The sequence below is a fragment of the Hyla sarda genome, chromosome 8 (genome assembly GCF_029499605.1).
Source record: "Hyla sarda isolate aHylSar1 chromosome 8, aHylSar1.hap1, whole genome shotgun sequence".
Lineage (NCBI taxonomy): Eukaryota > Metazoa > Chordata > Amphibia > Anura > Hylidae > Hyla > Hyla sarda.
Window position 1 is genome coordinate 82,185,925 of NC_079196.1, and position 23,812 is coordinate 82,209,736.

General features: G+C 40.4%; 1 protein-coding gene across 1 annotated transcript in view; it reads left to right on the forward strand.

Annotated features, from left to right (window-relative positions):
• The first annotated feature begins 471 nt into the window (after window positions 1-471).
• RAMP1 (receptor activity modifying protein 1) overlaps window positions 472-23,812 on the forward strand; it is a 118,936-nt gene continuing 95,595 nt past the window's right edge. Inside the window, exon 1 of the mRNA XM_056535708.1 lies at window positions 472-1,612. Within this exon, the coding sequence (XP_056391683.1) occupies window positions 1,561-1,612 (52 nt within the window). The 5' untranslated portion in view covers window positions 472-1,560. The remainder of the gene's footprint in view (window positions 1,613-23,812) is intronic.

Sequence of the window (23,812 nt, forward strand, 5' to 3'; positions counted from 1 at the left end):
AGAATAAGCACAGGATACACACAGCAGAAGCACAATATATACACAGAAGAAGCACAGGATACACACAGAAGAAGCACAATATATACACAGAATAAGCACAGGATACACACAGAAGAAGCACAATATATACACAGAAGCGGCATAAGATACACACAGAAGAAGCACAGGATACACACAGAAGAAGCACAGGATACACACAGAAGAGGCACAGGATACACAAAGAAGAGGCACAATATACACACAGAAGAGGCACAGGATACACACAGAAGGAGCACAATATATACACAGAATAAGCACAGGATACACACAGAGGAAGCACAATATATACACAGAATAAGCACAGGATACACACAGCAGAAGCACAATATATACACAGAAGAAGCACAGGATACACACAGAAGAAGCACAATATATACACAGAATAAGCACAGGATACACACAGAAGAAGCACAATATATACACAGAAGAAGCACAATATATACACAGAAGAAGCACAGGATACACACAGAAGAAGCACAAGATACACACAGAAGAAGCACAATATATACACAGAATAAGCACAGGATACACACAGAAGAAGCACAATATATACACAGAAGAAGCACAGGATACACACAGAAGAAGCACAAGATACAGACAGAACAGGATACACACAGAAGAGGCTGCGAACTCCGAAAACTCCAAGGACTGTATACAGAGGCACAGCAGTCCCCGTCCTCCTGTGTGAGTCCTGCAGTCAGCTCCACAGTGCAGCAATGACACAGGCATTCCTAGCATTGTAGTTCAAGATCTTCCTACAGATCCTATTTATGTCCGATCTGGAGCTAAACTTAGATACAAGAACAGAACTTGGAGGAGCCAGGAGACCCTCTGACTACACACAGGGGGAGGCAGAATCCTCCCTATCTATATAGTGGAGGTGGGGGGAGGGGGCTTGACATACAAAGACATTGGAGAGCCTGGAGCTGCACACCTACACACAGCGTGAGGAAACCCCCTCCACCTACACAGAGAGAGGGATCATCCCATCCACCTACACAGCATACAGGGGGTCTTCCATCCAAGTCACCAAGATCCCGGGCTGCAGAGGAGGGCTGCTCACTCCACAAGGGGACACCTTGAACTTCAGGCAGCCCATGGAAGTGCACAAAGCAGGGATAAGAGAATCCTCTGGAGAATGCACCAGGTGAATGAGAAGTAGCACATGGACTGTACTACTCCTTTCCTAGGAGCCTTCTCCTGCAGTTGTGAAGGTTCAGCTGACTGCCAATAAGGATCCAGCACATACACAATCTGGATTGTACAATCTCCTTGGATCATTTTAGAAGATTAAAACACTTTTGTTTGTTTTAAAACTGAGGACCATAAAAGCCCCACAGGTGGTTGGTCCATTGAAGAACCTCCCTCACCATCTTGGGGGCAGTTAGAAGTTCTCCTGTACCTGGATGTGTCTGGTTCCTTACATACTGACAGTGGAGACCCAAGACTTGTACAGCCCTCAGATGGTTCTTTTCATGTGTTTTTACATATCCCCCTAGGCTGTGGACACATTGTCCAGATATGAAGCTGGGATTTCTCCTTACTTCCAGACATCTCCTCTGGATCCTCATAGGTAAGAGACTTCATCATTCAATCACTGACTCCTTGGCATGGGATGATGTCTTTAGAAAATGCTGTTGTATAGTTGTGACTCAGGTGTATTATCCAAAACCTTAGGATCTGCATGTCACACCCCTGAAATGTTTACATGATGTTCCAAGTAGTTGTATGACACACCCCACAAATATTTGACAGCTTCCTTTTTGGGCAGACTACCTGCTTACCTATTTACAAGAAGTTTACCTCTTATTAACAATGATAAAAATAATTATATATATATATATATATATATATATATATATATATATATATATATATATAAAATATTCTCTTCATTTTGGACGTATTATACTAACCTGAATGTAGTAGGACCCTGGTATCAGATTATGTTCTTTTTCCAGTAACTATTTTTGGAAGGTGACAAATATGTTGACAGATGTGTCCAAATAGGATTGTCCTTGTCAATACATAAAACATGTATACAGTATACAGTAGGGGAGATCTAATAAGTAATTTGGGCCAGAAAAGGGTTATACAGTGGTCCCTCAAGTTACAATATTAAAGGGTTATACAGTGGTCCCTCAAGTTACAATATTAATTGCTTCCGGGACGACCATTGTATGTTGAAACCATTGTATGTTGAGACCAGAACTCTATGGAAACCTGTTAATTGGTTCTGAAGCCACCAAAATGTCATCTAAAAATAGGAAAAAGTGAGGATTAAAGAAAAATAATTAGATAACTAATACAGGTAAAGTAAGATCGTACATATAAAAGTAAGAAAGAGCTGCTGGGAGCTGTAAATCACTGTTTATGTCAGTGTTTCCCAAGCAGGGAGCCTCCAGCTGTTGCAAAACTACAACTCCCAGCATGCCCGGACAGCCAAAGGCTGTCCGGGCATGCTGGGAGTTGTAGTTTCGTAACAGATGGGGCCACCCTGCTTGGGAAACACTGGTCTATGAAGAGGTCAGGAGCTTCTTCGGGGTCCTGTACATTACACAGTGCCCTAAAAAAGTAACATGGAGCCGCCCCCACCTGGTGTCCAAAGGAGCAGCTAACCCTGGTACAGGTAAAGAGTAGTACATGTTTTACCTCCCTGTACTGTAGGGGGTGCTACCAGGCACCAGTCAGTGCATACGCTTCAGTAATACAGGGGTTTTACCTGTAAATTGCCCATTCTGATTGGTCAGTTCTTCTAGCCATTGACACATTTCACAGATCTGGACTGTCCGTAGCATTGTATGTTGAGTCTGGTTTCAACTTACAATGGTCCAGAAAAGACCATTGTATGTTGAAACTATTGTATGTTGAGGCCATTGTAAGTTGAGGGATCACTGTATACTCTTACACTTTCCTTAATGGTTTTGAAAAGCATGCCGAAAGAAGGTGTGACTAATCTGCATTCAAATCCCATTTAGGATGTCATTGGTATAAATCATAATACCTTAAAAAAGTATTCAAACATATACTGCTGTGCATCTATACATTGGTTTGTTTCTTGAATATCTATCTATGTTCATTTTGATTGTGGGACCTAAAAGTGTAACAAACTTTGGTCTGAGATCAGCAGTAGAGTATCCCCAACATGTCCCATGCTTTTATAAAACATTTTACAAAATTTTCATCCTTATAAAAATTTTGATGTGTCACTTTGTTTTTTTTTAGCTGGTAGTCAGCCGTAACATGAAGTTCTGATTTATGTGATTTTTTTTTTCCTCCTTGCTGCATCTGGATCAGCAAAAGAACATTAAAGGGGTACTCCGGTGAAAACCTTTTTTCTTTTAAATCAACTGGTGGCAGAAAGTTAAGCATATTTGTAAATTACTTCTATTAAAAAATATTAATCCTTCCTGTACTTATTAGCTGCTGAATGCTACAGAGGAAATTCTTTTCTTTTTGGAATGCTCTCTGATGACATCACGAGCACAGTTCTCTCTGCTGACGTTATTATAATAATAACGCTTTATCTATTGTTGTCCTTAGTGGGATTTGAACCCAAGTCCCCAGCACTGCAAGGCAGCAGTGCTAACCACTGAGCCACCATGCTGCCCTTAGCATATATCTGCTATGCACGGTTGCTAAAATGGACAGAGATGTCAGCAGAGAGCACTGTGCTCGTGATGTCATCAGTGTTCCAAAAAGAAAGGAATTTCCTCTGTAGCATTCAGCAGCTAATAAGTACTGGAAGGATTAAGATTTTTTAATAGAAGTAATTTACAAATATGTTTAACTTTCTGCCACCAGTTGATATAAAAGAAAAAAGGTTTTCACCGGAGTACCCCTTTAAACAAAGTTGCCAATGGCATACATGTAAAGAATTAGAGCGCACAATAATTATGCACATTGGCAGAAGAATAAAAAGCGAGTGGATTATCATATAACAGAATTATTTGTACGGTGATGTAAATTTAGTGTGATCAGCAGAGCTCTGGCAATAAATTACCATGCTATTCTTCATATAGGGCCAGAGGGGTAGCATAGCAATCGTCATAGCTGTATGGATTAGTTAAGAAAACCTTGGGAAGGGTTGGGGGTTATGGTAACCATACATCACTCGTTTTATAAAACTTGCTTATATACTGCCTATTCTTGTATACAGTTTGCTTAAAGGAGATTACAGTGTTTAGTAGTTGCTTCCATATTGGCAAGGTTTGTTGGGATCTGGAATCCATCTACTGCCCAGAGATTCCTCTCCTGACCAAGAATAGAGTGTATCTAAGATATTTTAATAGTGTGTCCATTATCCATTAGGCAGAAGAATATAGAGGGGCATTTATGAAAGTTTGCTTAGGTATGCTATTGTTTAGTTCGTTTTCGTTTTTCACTTTCATTCTGCTTACGTGCGACAAATTTACTATATTGTTGCACGGCGTTAATACATTTTTCGCAGGTAAGCAAAAGCGGGAGTTTTTTTCACCTAAGCGAAAACAATAGTCAGTTTCTGTTAGTTAAGCGAAGGTTCGGCTGGAGTTTATTTAGTAGGTTTTTAAAGCCTAAGCGACTTTTTTTTGCCAATGTCACGGTTGATAAATTTCTGACTATGGCAAGTCAAAATTGTAAAAACGCTTATGTACGCTGATTTGAAAAAAAAAATGCTTTTCTCGCTCTCGTGGCAGATTGTCGCACGAAAAAAGACGGTGGCACAATTGCGAATTTTTAGCGACAAATTTATGCGAAAAAACTCTGGTAAATCGATTGATAAATGTCATAGTCATTGAAACTGGGGCTTCACAAAGTAGAAAAATAAACTCCATTAGCTCCATCCAGTAGACTGGTATAAGGAGACAGGACTACGGTGCCACTAAAACTGATACCAGATCCATTGTAAAAACAAGCCTACAATGTCATTGGTCACTTCAGATTACATTGCGTCAGAGGCTCCATTGCCAGTTCTGTCAGATTTCACGGGAAGAATAGCGCTGCACGTACTACTATTCTTTTTTTCAAAACAATGAACCCCATTGTAAGCCAGTGATGTCTGTCGAGCACCCCTGGTATCCGTTGTCAGACTGAGTGTCGCAGCTTCTATTACAAACATATCTAGTAAACATCATCTGCTTTTTTATTACATAAAATAATATTATATATATATATATATATATATATATATATATATATATATATATAGATAGAACCAAAGGATAAATTGGCCAGCACTATTGATCCAAACTATTGTAAAAACCTTTTTATCTGTTTTATCTATATACTCATGTTTCATGTATATCTTTGTGCTAGCAGTGTGCTGCTGTATTCTCTTGTTGCTCTATATATATATATATATATATATATATATATATATATATATATAATACACTAGTATTAAAGGGGTATTCCAGGCAAAACCTGTTTTTATGTATATCAACTGGCTCTGGAAAGTTAAACAGATTTGTAAATTACTTCTATTAAAAAATCTTAATCCTTCCAATAGTTATTAGCTTCTGAAGTTTTCTGTCTAACTGCTCAATGATGATGTCACATCCCGGGAGCTGTGCATGATGGGAGAATATCCCCATAGGAACTGCACAGCTCCCAGGACGTGAGTCATCAGAGAGCAGTTAGACAGAAAACAACAACTCAACTTCAGAAGCTAATAACTATTGGAAGGATTAAGATTTTTTTAATAGAAGTAATTTACAAATCTGTTTAACTTTCCGGAGCCAGTTGATAAATATATATAAAAAAGTTTTGGCCTGGAATACCCCTTTAAGGTGCACGCAGTCATAGGAGACTTGGTTAGAGACCCCAAACTTTAACAAAAGTAGAGAGTACCGCAAGCACACAAAATTCTTCAGTGCAAAACGTGTGTTTTATTCCATCTTCAGCAAGATAAATACATAAAAGTGAATGTTTCGGAAGTCTCACACCACCATCTTCAGGCATAGTGCAGTGAGCAAACAATGGCTCTTAAATTGCCCCAGTGACATATCACTCAATTGTTACATAGATAATTTGCATAAATACATAAAATTATAAAAGTGCATAAACCATATTCAAAATATTTTGAATATGGTTTATGCACTATTATTTATAATTTATATATTTTATTATTATTTAATGTATTTATTTATATTTATTTCTTTATTTATTTTCTGGTGATAAACAACATTGCATGCAGCACTTTCTTGTTCAGCTCTGGAAGAGTTAATTATCTTAAAAGGTAACAATGGGAACTTTTTCAGGTTATTTTGTACAAATGGTAGTCTCATTGAAGTCCATTTTATTCATTATGATTAGAGATGAGCGAACTTACAGTAAATTCGATTCGTCACAAACTTCCTAGTAGACTCTTTCCTAGGAATGTATCCAACTTTTCCAGCCCACCGGAGCACCTGAAGGCTGAACTAATTTACGCAGGATAAGTCATCAACTGCCGCGCCGAGAAGTTAGTGACGAATCTAATTTACTGTAAGTTCGCTCATCTCTAATTATGATACCCTTTTCTATAGAACTGTAGCGTTATTGAACAGACAGAGCCTAAGACTGGACCAATGAAGGAACTGAAACCCAAAGGTTCCATTCATCTCTGTACTAGTTGTACTAGTTAATGAAGAAGGATACAACAGTGTAAAATAAATTAAATATATGTATGAACAGTAATGGGAATATTTAACAAGAATGTTTAAAGATGATGTTCCACTGTTACAAGTTTTTCTCTATACCAGTGTTTCCCAACCAGTGTGCCTCCAGCTGTTGCAAAACTACAACTTCCAGCATGCCCGGACAGCCAAAGGCTGTCCGGGCATGCTGGAAGTTGTAGTTTTGCAACAGCTGGAGGCACACTGGTTGGGAAACAACTGCCCTATCCACAGGATGGCAATAATTGTCTGATCACAGGGGGTCTGACCACTCGTGATCTTAAAAACGACTTGCTTCTCCTGACAGAAATGGGGTGGCGGTGCATATATGGACCCTCCATGATCACACAGTTATCCCCTATCTGTTTAAAGGGGTATTCCATCCAAAAGTGTTTTTTTTTTTTTTTTATATATCAACTGGCTCCGGAAAGTCAAACAGATTTGTAAATTACTTCTATTAAAAAATCTTAATCCTTCCAATAGTTATTAGCTTCTAGAAGTTTTCTGTCTAACTGCACAATGATGATGTCGCGTCCCGGGAGCTGTGCATGATGGGAGAATATCCCTTGCATGATGTGAAAATATCCCCATAGGAACTGCACAGCTCCCGGGACGTGAGTCATCAGAAAGCAGTTAGACAGAAAACAGCAACTCAACTTCAGAAGCTAATAACTATTGGAAGGATTAAGATTTTTTTATAGAAGTAATTTACAAAACTGTTTAACTTTCCAAAGCCAGTTGATATATAAAAAAAAGTTTTTGCCTGGAATACCCCTTTAAAAGCAGATGATTTGTAATGGGGGAAATTCTTTAAATATGGTGGATATAAATTATTAAGGGGAAATAGGTTTTCTTCTAACTTTTTTCAGCCTTGTTGTTGTTTTTTCTTTTTTACGCAACTGAAAAAAATGTAATCCTTTTCTCTACACCCCAGGCATTTTTTTGAAAAGTAGTGTAGGTAGACTACTTTGTAGATAAAAGGTATGCAGTGGTAAAAAATGTATAAAAAATAAATAAAGCACTCCACCTACCAGGCATTTCTACAAATGTGCTCGTGAAGGCATTTTCTATCTATATCCAAAATAACATGAAAATAAAAAATAAATTTCTACATAACATAACTCATGTTATGTTATGTAGAAACCACATGTACATTGGCCTGCGGGCCAAAAGATTCCGAAGCGAATTCCCCTTCGGACGAGCGGCCTTCTTCTGACGATGGCATTTCACCTTGTTCAGTATTGTGCAATGAAGAAGCAGCTGTTGAAGTTGAGGCCATGTCATATGCCTCGCTTTATGGTGTAATAAACAGCAGGTTAAACAATGTAAACTGCTAAGAAAATTCCAACAACATTTTTCTGTTAGTTCTGTGTACTGCGACAACATTTATCGAACATACCGTGACCTTGAATTGGATTGAAAGTCCAAATAGAAACAGCACACCCAAAAAAGAAAAAAATGTAAAGAAATAATGAAGAGGGGTACACGCATGCATAGGACTGCTGTTACCACCTGCAACACAATAGTAAATGGATAAATGTAGCACACCAAGCGGATGAAATTAAAAAAAATGTATTACGTAAAGACAACGTTTTAGTAACCTGACGCTAACGTTCTAAGGTAACTTGAGAAAGGTAGCGTGAGACGACTGAAACGTCATCATGGAATAAACCACCATCTTTTATGTCATCCGCTTGGTTTGCTGCATTTATCCATCTACTTTTGGATAAATTGGTCGCACTTGCGCCAAAATCCCTGCCGAAAGAAAGGGTAAAAACAAGACTAAAACACAACTTCATGAATAAATCTCCCCCAATATTTTTCATAAGGTGACGATCTGTATTTGTTACTCTGTGAGGAGTTATTATACACTGTAAATAGTCATTTCACACCTTGCCGCGTACGTCCAGCTCACACTCTTGTACTATATTTATCACGTTCTCTTTTTAATCTACATTACATGCTCTGCCGCCATGACAGATTTTATTATATTTGACAGGAGGAATAATATTGATTTTTTTATTTTTATTAAAATAATGATGGTATCCAACAGGACCTGTAAATCAGTGCATCCGGCACACTGTCATAACTTCAATTGTTTGTTGCTATGACAGAACTAAAAAACAAAACAAAAATAAAAACACAGATGTGAACATAAGAATCCAGTATCAAAGTGTAAGCCGTCTGGTAACTTGAGCAGTATTCTGGTTCAGTAGACCTACAGTGGGGCCTTGGAAATTTGCCTACGTTGCTTAGCTAATAAATATTGTCTAGTAGCAGGTAAGCGAATAAGCAGGCCTTGCGCTAGGACTTGACCCCCTAGTACTGTAACAGTGCCCAGGATAAAATGAACAGTGCTTTATGGACAACATTAACCCCTAGGCGACGCATGATGTAAATGTAAGGCCTTGCTGCCTGGGACCTAATGTACCAGGTAAGAGTAGGAGCTATGTTCACTTCATAGGAGCTAGGACCTCCTGGTTCATTTATCCGATCACAGCATCTAAAGTGAAAGTAAAAGTCACCTGTAGCTCAGTGGAGCTCATCAGACTCCTGCAACATGACCACAGGGGTCCGATGAGCTCCATTGAGTTGTGGACAACTTTTACTTTCACTTTTGACACCGTGATCCATTTGTAAAATGGGGGCGGAGGGTCCCCTTACCTGCTTCCAGCTACCGAATTGACGTTGCAGTGATGCAGCTGTATCAGTGGAGCACCAATCTCACTGTTCAATGCTATGCAATAGCATATCGTTGACAGTAAATTCAACCTAATGATGACCTGTAAAAGTTCCCTATGGGGACTTAAAAAGTATCAAATAAGAAATAGAAAAATGTTTCTAAAATTATATCAAAACCCCCTCCCTTATAAAAAAAAAAAAGAGAGAAAAAAATCACCCTTATTTCCCATTTTAGAAATAAATAAATAAAAAGAAACCCATTTGGTATCACTGCATGCATTATTGTAATATAATGTAAACTAAAAAAATACCAAATGCAAGAAATGCTAATCTTTGATCACATCCTATAACTGAGCAAAACAAATAAAAAGCGATCAAAAAGTCCCATCAAAAGAAAAATGGTTCCAAATAAATCTACAGATCACAGGGCAAAAATTAAGCCCCTAGTACAATTGGTCACGTGAGCCCTCATACAGGTCTGTAGATAAAAACATTTGAATTATGCCTCTTAAAAGGCGAGGAGGAAAAAACAAAAACAAAAATGAAAATTGGGAGTAAATGTTGGGACCTTTTTATAAAAAAAATAAAATAAATAATAATAATAATTACTCCACATGGTGTGGAATGTGCTTTCATAGTTCCCCCTGGCTTGTTTCTTGGAAGCTTCCTGATGCACCGTCCTCCTCTGCTTGCTGCTTCATTTTCTATCTCCTCCTTTCTCCTGCATACCTTATTAAAATTACATTTCCCAGGAGTCCTCACTGCTGGAACTGTAAAAGAGGGCTAGCTGGTATGATGTCAAAAAGGGCGTGGCTTGATGGTCGACTATAAAGAGGGGGATGGCTTGGTAGGGCAAAAGTAAAAAGGGGCATGGCTTGATGATGTGACAAAGGGGCAAGGCTAACGAGAGGAGGAGGATGCAATCCAGGGCAGAGTGTCATATGTTCTCTGTCTCAGTTGGGAGTGGAGTGGGGGGGGATGAGAGGAGACAAAGTGGTCAGAGAATGGCAGGTTTTAACCTCCACTTCCCACCAGTCACAGTTTTGCTATCCGGAGTAACCTGAAGTTTAACTTGTTGTTATTTTTTGGGGTTTGTCTTTTAGTCAAAGCTTGTTCAGGGTCAACCCTTGTGGTAGTTTTGCTCTGTGATTGTTATTTTTTACAATATTAAAGAGTACCTGTCACCAAACTAAACTTTTAATATATTGTTCCTTATGTAATTATAAGACACTTTGCTATTTACTTGCTGTTAAAATTCTCAACCTTTATATGTTTTTAATGGGCCAGTAAGTGGCTCTGTTCTGTTTCCTGCCGCAAGTCAAACAGTTAGTTTGGTCTCCTCCTGGCCTGGCAGGAGACCAAACTCAAGAAGTGGGTGCGGGGCATGGTGAGGCACAGCTCTCACAGACTTCAGATACGTTGCGCCTCGTGGGGAATGCCCACTTTCTCCTGCTGGGAGCTAACACAATGTGTGAAAGGTATGATACAGAGCTTTTTAAAGGCTCAGAAACTTATTTTTAAGGGCAGGAGGGCTGTTAGGAGTAGTTAGGGAATTTAATCTGAGTAGTAGTTTAGAAAATATGGTTTGATGACAGGTACTCTTTAAGTAACCACAAGAAGAATTTCCCTGCTTTACCTCAACTTCAGTTGTGGCTACTCACAGATTTTTGTCATGCAATAGCATTAATAATATTAGCTAAGTTGTGACTTATGACTTCATTTACCACATCTTCCTTGTTCTAGATTCCTCATATTAAAGTTACATGATAATGGCATGAACATGCAACTCATGGGCAAGGTAGAGGGCATGCCTATTAGTGTTGCTCACGAATATTCGCAATTAGAATATTATTCGCGAATATCGCATATTCGCGAATTCGCGAATATAGCGCTATATATTCGTAATTACGAATATTCATTTTTTTTTTTTTTTTTTTTTTTTTTTTTTCACAGTACACATCACAGTGATCACCCCTCTCTGCTTCCAGCTTGTGTGGTGTAAAGAAGGCTCTAATACTACTGTGTGAGACTGGCGTGCGAAAATTAGCATTTGTGAAAATTAGCATATGCTAATTTTCGCATATGCGAAAATTCCTGTATGTTAATTTTGTATATGCTAATATCCACATATGTTAATTTTCGCATAGGCGAATTTTCGCATATGCGAAAATAAAACGAGAATATAACGAATATGCGAATATTCGCGAATATATGATGAATATTCGTCCATATATTCGCGAATATTCGCGAATTCGAATATGGCCTATGCCGCTCAACACTAATGCCTATGTCACATAACAAAGGTTGTGTGTATCTATACTGGTGTGTGTATCAGGTTGTGTGTATCTAAACTATTGTATAAGGTTGTGTGTATCTCCTGTTGTGTAAGTTTGGGTTTGTGTATCTACAGTTGTGTGCGTTTATCTATATTGTTGTAGAAGTTTGTGTGTATATCTATACTGTTGTATAAGGTTGTGTGTGTGTATCTATACTGTTGTATAAAGTTGTGTGTGTATCTATACTGTTGTATAAAGTTGTGTGTGTATCTATACTGTTGTATAAGGTTGTGTGTGTGTATCTGTACTGTTGTATAAGGTTGTGTGTGTATCTATACTGTTGTATAAAGTTGTGTGTGTATCTATACTGTTGTATAAGGTTGTGTGTGTGTATCTGTACTGTTGTATAAGGTTGTGTCTGTATCTATACTGTTGTATAAAGTTGTGTGTGTATCTATACTGTTGTATAAAGTTGTGTGTGTATCTATACTGTTGTATAAGGTTGTGTCTGTATCTATACTGTTATTGCTGCTTGACATAAATTTTTATGAAATTCTCAATATCTCTGTTAGTAAATAGGAGGCTGATGCAGAGGCTTCTCAGGGTTTAAAGGGGTACTCTGGTCCTCTAGCTTTCTGAACATTTTGTTCAGAACGCTCAGAGCCAGAGGCTGTGATCGTGATGTCATGGCCTTGCCCCTTTGTGACATCACACCACACCCCCTCTAATCATGTCTATAGGAGGGGGCGTGTTGGCCAACACGCCCATCCCATAGACATGAATTGATGGGGTGTAGCATGACATCACAAGGGGGCATGGTCATAAAGTTACGACCACTGCCGCAGGAACCTGGCATTTGTTTAGAATGCCGGGTTCTTCCGGAGATCGTAGGGGGCCCCAGCAGCAGGACCCCCGTGATCAGACATCTTATTCCCTATCATTTGGATAGGGGATGAGAGGTATAGAAGCGAAGTACCCCTTTAAAGTAGATTTCCAGCGAAAATTAACTTATGCTCCCATAGAAATGAATAGAGAGTGTGCCGACACACGCTCCTCATAGAGAGCGCCGGGTATTCTGTCTCGGTGATCGGGGGGGGGGGGGGGGGGGAAATGCGCAGCAGTCGAACCCCCCCCCGTGATCAGCTACTTATCTTCTCTCCTGTGGATAGGGAATAAGTTCACTTTCACCCGAGTACACCTTTAACCCCTTAACGACCTCGGACGTAAATGTACCCCATTAACCCCTCAGAAGCTGTGATCAATACAGATCACGGCATCTGCTGCAGTGTGGTACTTTGAATGGATGATCGGTTCGCCCGCAGCGCTGCCGCGGTGATACGATCATCCAGCATGGCGGCTGGAGGTCTCCTCACTTTGCTCGGGCCGTCTCCCGGGGTCTTCTGCTCTGGTCTGAGATCGAGCAGACCAGAGCAGAAGATCACTGATAATACTGATCGGTGCTATGTCCTATGCATAGCACTGAACAGTATTAGCAATCAAATGATTGCTATAGATAGTCCCCTATGGGGACATAAAAAGTGTAAAAAAAAAAAAGTTGAAAAATGTACAAATAAAAAGTAAAAAAAAAAAAGTGAAAAATCCCCTCCCCCAATAAAAATTGTCAGTTTTTCCCATTTTACCCCCAAAAAGTGTACATTTTTTTATATAAACATATTTGGTATCACCGCGTGTGTAAATGTCCGAACTATCAAATTCTTTTTACTGTAAAGTGTACAGTGTGAAAACAAAACCCTCCAAAATGTGCTTTTCATTTAAATTTCCTCCCTAAAAAAAAAAACTTTTGGGTTCGCTGTACATTTTATGGTAAAATGAGAGGTTTCATTACAAAGTACAATTGGTCACGCAAAAAACAAGCCCTTATATGGGTCTGTAGATAGAAATATAAAAGAGTTATGGATTTTACAAGGCGAGGGTGAAGAAATGAAAATGCTAAAATAAAATTGGCCTGGTCCTTAAGGTTAAAATAGGCTTGGTCCTTAAGGGGTTAAAGGTGTCTAATCTGGGTAACATTTTGTGAGATAAATACATTGGCAGCAGAAGTAGCTAGTTGGCTACTGTGTATCAGGAAAGATAAAATGTTTCCACCTGCCCGGATACTATATCCTGTCCTCATCTGAGATATATATGGATTTTCTTTCTCTTTACATCAGTGTTTTTCAAACAGTTTGCCTCCGGATGTTGCAAAACTACATCTCCCAGCATGCCCGGATAGCCAAAGGCTATCTGGGAGTTGTAGTTTTGCAAGATGGAGGCACACTGTTTGGAAAACACTGCTTTACATAAACACAAATGTTTCATTCACAGAGAGCAAATGGAGACCTAGTGAGGAACTAAAAAATAAAGTTGCATTCGTTCTTAAAGGGGTACTCTGGTGGAAAACAAATGTTTTTAAATTAACTGGTGCCAGAAACAGATTTGTAAATTACTTCCATTTAAAAATCTTAATCCTTCAAGTACCGTATTTATTGGCGTATAACACACATTTAAATCCATGAACTGCAGCGGCTTTTGCAGGTCCAGAGACCTGCCGTGGCTGCCTGCTTCTCTGCCCCTGCCTATCCTGGGGTCCAAAGACCACCACCGCCACTGCCCCATTGCCTCCCCCACCTCCGGTTTAATAATTACCAGTTCCCGGGGTCCGCGCTGCTTCAGACTCCGGCAGTGTCCTGTGTTGTTGCTATGCGCTGCGCAATGACGAGTAACGTCTTCAACGCGATGTCACCATCAGTGGGCCGGTGCACAGTGACGGCTAAGGACGCCTCCGGAGCCAGAAGCAGCGCGGACCCCTGGAACAGGTAATTATAAAACCGGAGATGGGGGAGGTAATGGGGCAGCGGCGGCGGCAGTCTCTGGATAGCCAGGGGGAGAGAAGCCGCGCTTCTGCAGGGTCAGAAACAGTCTATCAGGGTATACACATGCCAACACACGCACCCTCATTTTACCAAGTATATTTGCAAATATCCTTGGGTGCGTGTTATAGTCCGGTGCGTGGTATACCCCGATAAATACGGTACTTATCAGCTGCTGTATGCACCAGAGGAAGTTGTGTAGTTCTTTCCAGTCTGACCATAGTGCTATCTGCTGACCCCTCTGTCTGTGTCAGGAACTGTCCAGTGCAGGAGAGGTATCACTATAGGGATTTGCTTTTACTCTGTACAGTTCCTTACACGGGCAGAGGTGTCAGCAGAGAGCACTGTGGTCAGACTGGGAAGAACTACACAACTTCCTCTGGAGCATGCAGAAGCTGATAAGTACTGGAAGGATTAAGGTTTTTAAATAGAAGTAATTTATAACATTCTGGCAATATTTGTTTTCCAACAGAGTACCCAATGTTGTAGGAATACAGTAATAATGCGGGCTCAGTGTGGTCTGCTAGTACAGCAATTCGCCATAGTTGAAGAAGCACAAACAATATATTGTGATCCAGCAATGTGGTTTCTCCCTTCAGCTTCAGGAAGAATCCCCCTTGCTAGTGAGGGTAAAGTTTATTTATATCTAGCACAAAGGGAGGGTTTACAAAGCCACTCCCACATACACTGTACAAAGCCACGCCCATATATACCATCAGCATTAGGTAACAAGGTAAATGATTCAGCCTACAGAAGACATGACATGCCTCCATGTGCCATCAATAACCACCACAACCATGGTGCCCAGTTGACAACACACAAATCTACGTCATATCACACAATATGAAGCCCACCATGAAAGCAGTGTGACAACTTAATATTTCCACGACACCCTTTAATTAAACTAAAACCACATAAAATTGTATAAATACAATTATAGACAATCCTCTTTGAGAAGACCACCCAAAATGGTGGTCTTAGGGGGTGGTCTTCTCAAGAGAATGCATAATAAATGTGGAACTGAAAATCTGCCACAGAAAATGTGGTGTAGATATGAGGGGGGGGGGGGGGGGGGATAGATTGACAGTGAAGGTAATTAAAAAGTACATGTGACATTTTGACAATTGCAGAAAATCTTCCCCCATCAAAAATGTCTGCCAGTGTTGCTGGTTGCATGTGACTTTTTGCCCCTAGGAAGATGGCATGAGATTTTAAGTCTTATAAAGAACCTCAACATAGGGAAATGCAAATACAGTAAGTGAATTAAAATCGTTCACTTTATAATGTTGTTAAAGGATATATATAATGCAAGAAAACTTCTCCCATTCAAAGGATAGGGGATAAGTTTAAGATCGTGGGGACTCCAACTGCTGGGACCCCCCGCGATCTCCTGCACAGGGCCTCGGAGTGTGGCGACCCCTGCACAAAACGGTTGTTTTTAATTCAATTAACGGGGTTGTTTACAAAATACTGAAACATTTGGAATTTCACAAGACCAGGATTTAGTGTGAAGGCTGGTTATTTGCTGACCAAGTCCATTCCCTACATTAATGGGATTTTCCAGTATTTACAAACAATTAATGTGTTGAAACATGTGGTTCATCAGTATTTGTTGCTCGGTTGAAAGCCATACTGCAAAACAGCTGCCATTTATATTGACACCGCAGTCTGTTTTGGCCATGTGTCAAAAAAGCCTACGTGTAGGGACAACCTTGTAGTGAAGCAGCTATCACTATGAAGATTACACAAAAGGGCTTCTACGTTGCTTTTAAAGGGGTATTCCGCCCCTAGACATGTTATCCCCTATCGAAAGGATAGGGGATCCCTGTGATCTCCCTGTGGCACCCGGCATTCATTTTAGAGCATCGGGAGCAGCATCAGAGGATCGCGATGTCACGGTCACACCCGCTCGTGATGTCACAGCCATGCCCCCTCAATGCAAGTCTATGGGAGTGGGCGTCATAGCTGCCATGCCCCCTCCCATAGACTTTAATTGAGGGGGTGGGACTGTGATGTCACGAGCCTCCGCCCAGCATTTCCAGTCATCGCCAGCCAGCAAAGTTCGCTCCGTGCACCAGATGTCTGGGGTGCCGCAACTGAGATTGCGGGGGTCCCCAGCAATCAGACATCTTATCCCCTATCCTTTGGATAGGGGATAAGTTGTCTAGGAATGGTGTATCCTTTTAAAGTGTCATTTGTCTGTATCCAACAGTTTTTGTTTTCTGCTCAAAATATCCACAGAAGCGGGGAAAAAAAATCAGAGCAGAGTTCCATAGGGTAATACAGTCGGATTTTTTGATTGATCAGGGAAAAAAGATGCTCAGCTTATTCTGTTGTGTAAAAGAAAACAACAGCTTGTAATAGCTTTATTTCATATAAGATGGCGGTTATGCTGCCTTCCAGAGGTCAGTAATCCAGGTCCTGCTTAACCGACATAGATACAACAACTTAATCTCATCGGCGAAATAGGAAAAAATCTGAATTCTGCTGGCAATGAAATGATTATGCAGTACAAGATATAATAAACACTTTTATGCTTTATTGCCACATACAGATGCGTTTCGGGACCTATGTCCCTTTTTTAATGTAAACAGAGCTTAAGGTACCAAAATGTGGCTGTGTGTGGCAATAAAGTGTAGAAGTGTTTATTATGTCATGTATGGCATAATCAATCATTCCATTGGTGGGAGCGCCAGCAGAATCCGGATTTTTTCCTATATCTCTGCTGGAGAACATGTCAGATGTAACTAAGGAAATTAGTCACCATAGGTTAGTACAAGAATGTTTACTCATGTGGTGGCAGATACAATGCGGTGGCAGATACCCTGAATTTTGGAAGTATAAAGTATACCGGTACATTAGTTACCAGCATTAAAACTGCTAAAGGGTCATTCCCAGCTGAGAATATTGGGAATATCAAGCAGGATGTATGTTTAAACTTTCACGCCGCCGTCTGAGCCTGAGACTTGTGCAAGACTTCGGCATTCAATCGGCGATAATCCCATAGAGCATGAGATGGACTTGTAATCTTGAGATTGTTGATATTTTTTCCACAATTTTGATTCTTATGTCCTCAGACAGTTCTCTTCTCCTCTTTCTGTTGTCCATGCTTAGTGTGGCACACACAGACACACAATGCAAAGACTAAGTGAACTTCTCCCCTTTTTATCTGCTTTCAGGTGGGATTTTTATATTGCCCACACCTGTTGCTTGCCCCAGGTGAGTTTAAAGGAACATCACATGCTTGAAACAATCTTATTTTTCCACAATTTTGAAAGGGTGGCAATAAGTTTGTCCAGCCCATTTTTGGAGTTTGGTGTGACATTATGTCCAGTATACTTTTTTCTCTCCCTTTTTTGGTATAGTTCCAATACACACAAAGGGAATAAACATGTGTATAGCAAAACACGTGTTACTGCAATCCTTTTCTGTGAGAAATACTTCATTTTCTTGAAAAATTTCAGGGGTGCCAACATTTACAGCCATGACTGTATGTATTTGTCTCAATATCATTCATTAGCTATATAGAGCAGTTTCCCTTTTTCAGCTGTCACTTACATGTGGGGAGTCAGAGAAAAAATGTCATTCCAGATGCACCTTGTCTGTTCACTGAGACTAGCCCACACGTTCAAGACAACACCATGTGATGATTTCTGTCTAGTCTAGAGCTCTGGCTGTACAGCCACACCTCCCCTCCCCATCCCTGTGTGAGGAGCTTCTGAGCCGTGAGAGAAATATAGTGAAGATTCTCAGTCACAACTAAGCACATAGCTGCGGTTTTTCTGCTGAAGATCTAATCACTGACTGCTTTCATTCAGAGCACAGCATGATTTATTGCTGGGGGAAGGAAAGTCTCAAAGAAAAGACATGTCCAGTGTGTGTGAGCTTCAGTGTAAGCATGCACACACCAGATGAAAGACAGTGAAAGCAGTTGGCTGGCAGCCATTACACAGAGCTACACTGACTTCTGGGAGTTGTAGCCTGTGCTTCAAACAAGCAAAAATTATTTAGGAGAGATCAGGGGCCAAAGGAGCTGCCAAAACCACATGGATAACTATAGGGGACATAGAACAGGTATTGTGGTTCCTTTGGGGCATTTTTATTTTTGTTAACTTCCCTGGAGTACCCCTTTAAGCATTTGTGCAAATACATATTATTTCCCCACTGATATGTGTTTTTCTCTATTCCCCTTACCAACTATTTGCAAAGGTTAATGACCACCGCCTCACTCTAAAAGCATTGGCCAGGTCAGTGACTTCACTCCCTCTCTGCAGTATAGGGTCGGGAACGCAAATCAGCTAGTGCATTCATGCTGGCTTTCCTGGCGGCCCGCTTGTTTCTATGTAGAAATCAGCACTGGGGGCTCCAGGCACTGTAAGTGAGTCCTAAAGCCGTCTGTGAGATATTCAGAGCACGCATAGTGCTCGCATGACACACATCTCCAAGCCAGCACTGGTGATGCCCCCAGAGCATTGCTGCTAGCCTGAAGCTTCAATTAGATAGGAAGATCCTGTCCACCTTAACAGCAGGGCTGGGCACAGCACAGAAGTAGAGGAGGGAGGTGGCAAAACACCTTTAAATAGTAACTGTCATCAAACTAAACTTTTAAATATTGTTCCTTATGTAATTATAAGACACTTTGCTATTTACTTTCTTTTAGAATCTCAACCTTTATATGTTTTTAATGTGATTGAAAAAAATGGCCACCTCTGTTCTGTTTCCTGCCACAAGTCAAACAGTTAGTTTGGTCTCCTCCCGGCCTGGCAGGAGACCAAACTTAGGAAGTGCGTGCGAGGCATGGCGAGGCACAGCTTCGGCAGGTTTCAGTGACGTTGCTTAGTTTAGTAAAAATGCTTTGATGACAGGTACTCTTTAAGCCCTGTTTCTAACGCTCAGAATAGGCTTTGTTGAAGAGAAGTGTGATGAGCACAAATAGGGAAAAAATGAGAAGAAGGATGCACAAAGAGAGAACTGCTGTCATCTGGAGAAGTGCCAATGATCACACAGTATGAAAAAGGAATACATCTATCTCATTATCTGCATTCCATGTCAGTGCGATGTTCACGTGTATGCACATTGTTATCTATTGCTTTTCAAGATTATAGGGATATGGGCATCTATTGGCTATTAAAACATAATTCAGAAGTTTTTGTTCTGTAGACTTAAAGTAAATTATTTATGTTTTTACAGATCAGACCTGGATACTGAATTGGGTTCTTTTTACTCATCTCTTTTTATTTTCTGACTTGTGTTTTGTTGTGGTTATATAATACATGTCACAATGGTTCTTAAGAAAGGGAGGTGTTCTTTGCAGTGGTTTCCCATTTTGGCGTTCATATGCCTTATTAGGACACATTGTAAGGGGTGGTACAAACCAGGAGACCCCTTTAATCTATATTTCTACAGGATTTAAAATTTCCTTGATAGAATGTTTATTGCTGTTATTGAATCAATTTACATTTAATAAGTCTCATGTCATGTAAACCCCAGTGGTGAGTCTGTTGTCACTTGAGTTTTCCACCAAAAGAGTAAAAACTGTGATGCTGTATTAGTAAATCATAAAATAGAACAGAAGCCAACATTTTGTAATTATGTTCATTTCACTTATGGAAATATTGTCATTTTTCAACTAAGTCACGGCAGCCATTGGTGCAAATGTGACAGTGGAAAGTAGAGTCTTATTGGTCGTCACTTTTTAGTTGGATTCTCATAAAATAATACCCTGTTATTTTGCCATCTTAAATTAAATATCTACGTGAGATGTACGTTCAATTTCTAAGATGCCAATATGGTTGCACTGTAATTCTGCAAAAAGGGCAACTGATGGTGATGCAAGGTTTTATCTCTGTAATTCTATCTCTTACAGCAACTTTAAACCCTTCATATATGTTATTAATGTTGTGCAGTTGTGCCATGGGCATTGCTAGGGTACCAAATGATCAGGGGCATGAGCAAACATTTTATCTGGGGCCTATGCCAGGCCTACACAAGATGGTGAAAGAGAGAAGGGCATACAAAAGGCCACGTACAAGTATAGAGGAAGAATAGAGCTTACACAGCAAACTGCAACTGAAGCTGTAGAAGCAAAAAGAAGCAAAATGTTTAATAAAGATATATGTGAAAATTTTGTTTTTTGCACAATAAAAATCTAGCTATTAAGAGCAGGGGTGGACACAGACAGCAGAGGGCCCCTGTGCAAAGAGTGTGCCCCCCCCCAAAAAATAAAATAAAAAATAAAAAGTACTATGCCATAGAATTGCACTGCAGCTCACATTAATCTTCAGCATTAGATAGGCAGCAGTTCCCACACATTAGGTAGCATACATTTCCCACATTAGGTAGCATACATTTCCCACATTAGGTAGCATACATTTCCCACATTAGGTAGCATATATTTCCCACATTAGGTACCATACATTCCCCACATTAGGTAGCATAGATTCCCTACGTTAGGTAGCATAGGTTCCCCACATTAGGTAGCATAGTTTCCTCATATTAGGTAGCATAGATTCCCCACATTAGGCAGCAGTTTCCCCACATTAGATAGCATAGCCCCCCCCCCCCCCAACACACAGACACACACACGCACACACACACGCACACACACACACACACACACACACACAGAGAAACACTTGGCCGGACGAATGACGTCACTGACGTCCTCCTGTGCAGGTCTGCAGAGGGACACCACTTGCACACCTCGTCAGACCAGCTGCAGACTCACTGTCTAAAGTGCCCGCTACACTATTATGCGCTGTGGATGCTTTAGAACAGTGAGCAGTGGCGGTGCAGCGAAAGGGCGGCAGGCCCCCTCACACGCTGGGCCCCTGTGCAGCTGAACTGGCTGCACAGGTGATATGTCTGGCCCTGATTAAGAGGAACGGCTGGCATTTACCTATATATGGTAAAACATGTAAGTCAGCTTAATAGATAAATTTTGCTGTCTTTTAGAGGCATTTCTACTCTTATGTATAGGCTGAATCTGATATTGCAGTTATGCTGCGTTCACTTGGATACAACACACACACATCCCATGGGAATGTCCTCTGTTATAAAACAAATTCTTGTATGGATCCCTAGTGCTGGTGCATGTTACCCATAATAGTAGACATTTTTTTGCACCTTGTCTAGAACCTGTGGTTTAATATAAAAGTTTACTTCCGTTCTTCCATTTTCACACACGACTGCCTTTTTATTAGGTTGTAAAGTGATAGAGAGAGGTTTTCTGCAATGACTTGCTATAGTCAATAATCAATAAAGCATGAAGTCAAGCATCCTGAATGCGAATCCTCCATCATTGTGTAGATCCCAGCTTTACTTTTCATCATAAACCCTATTCACACAGTTCTTTATTATTTATATGCTAATTAGCTGTATAGAAGATTCCTGCTTTGAATGTGCGCTTCATATTATGATGGTGTTTGAGTAAAGTCTTTATCATGCTTATCTTTGAATCCATATGATTGACATGAAACAAGGGATTAAATGCGTACAGATCACAGATACATCCCTGAAACCTCATTTCAACCTCTGCTTTACAGAAATAAATAATGGCTGCTGTAGATGAACCTGGCTTAGTCTGTGCACAGTCAGTACTGTGAGCTTTAATAGCAGAAAGCACCGGATATGATATTGATACCCAGTAACATGAATTAGCCGTCTTTAATATCACACAACATTCCATGTACTGCCTGCTTGGGAAACTACTTTGCAGACCTTGCTACTCATTGCCCTTGTAGGCAACAAAATACATCAGAATCTTCAATTTTAAATAGGCTAAATAAATTGTATATTCATTTAAGGACACCGCTATATTGCTTTCTTCTGGTTAGGTGAGGATTTTAAATAATACCTTTTTATTTATACAATTTTCATTTTTCTTTTTACCCATTTGCTTATGATTCATCATGGAGTTTTATTTGTTCAACTGAGGGCTTAAATGTACGTCCTAGTGTGGGAAGGGTTGTAATGTATTTCTGTGTTTTTTCGACTTGGGTGAAGGCTTTATTACACTGGCAAACTGCTGCTCTATGTGAGTGCCAACAAAGAAGAGGACTGCGTGAATGTTGGGTGGATCATTCATGTTGCCCTTTCTTTCATCATTCATTGGTAGTACAATTAGATGTGCGGCTGATGAACAAGCATTCCTGATGTGATTAGCTAACAAATGACTTTTTGCTTGTTGGTTGGCCGATCACTGGACCTATTACACAAGATGATATCAGTCCGACCCTTATGTATGCAGAATAATTAGTTGCCTATTTCTTTTAAGTAACAAGAATATAAAGATTACCTTTCACTTAAAAAAAACTTTCAACATGTCCTAGCGGCATGCCAAAAGTTTTGATTGGCTTGGTTTTGAGTTTTCAGACCTCCACCGATCAGGAGGACAAGCCGTGAGAAGATTGCACTCAGTGTGTTCTCTCCTTGCTTTGTGTCACATGATCAATACACGCTCCATAGACTCACATTGTGAGTGTGTCTTGATCATGTAACAGAGCCGGGATAGAACACACTGAGCACGGACCTTTCCTAGCGCGTTCTCCTGATCGGTGGAGGTCAGAATAATCAGACCCCTGCCGAACAAAACTTTTGACGTGTCGCTAGGGCCCAGTAAAGCTTGTACTTTCTCTAATAGGATGAAGAATTCCCCTTGATGTCTTGGTCTAACTCATACTTCTGTATTCCAGTGGTACTACCAATGCCAGTGTTCCTCAAGCGCTGTCCTCAAGAACCCCCAATAGGCCTTGTTTTCAGGATTGTCTTTCACAGGTGATATAATTGATTACTGATGCACTGACCATAATTATATAATTTGTGAAAGACTAAGGAAATCCTAAAAACATGACCTGTTGGGAGTACTTGAGGACCGCGCTTGAAATACACTGACCAATGCACCTTTTGAGGAAATCTCATCAATGTGTAGATCTGCAAAATGGGTTGAATGTGAAAATGTAGCATTTTTGGAGGCATGTGGTCTAAGGTTTTCTTTATCACATGGAAAATATTTTTTTAACAGAAGTGACATCTAGTGATTTCCGGTGCAGCTCCGCACTTCCCCTTTTGTGCCTGCAGTGAGCTGATTCGCTGATTTGCAGCACACCCTCTCTTACAGCCAGCGGAGAATCAAAGCAGGGAGCAGGGGGGGTAGAAGGGGCGGACAACAGACTGATGTATTTATGCTGATATACTGCGATTCAAGGAGGGGAGGAGCAGGGGCTAGACCTCACACCCAAGAATTTCTGATACTCCCTGCATCGCTTTTCTGTTATCCCCCTTCACAATGGGATATGTTGGGACTAAGGCT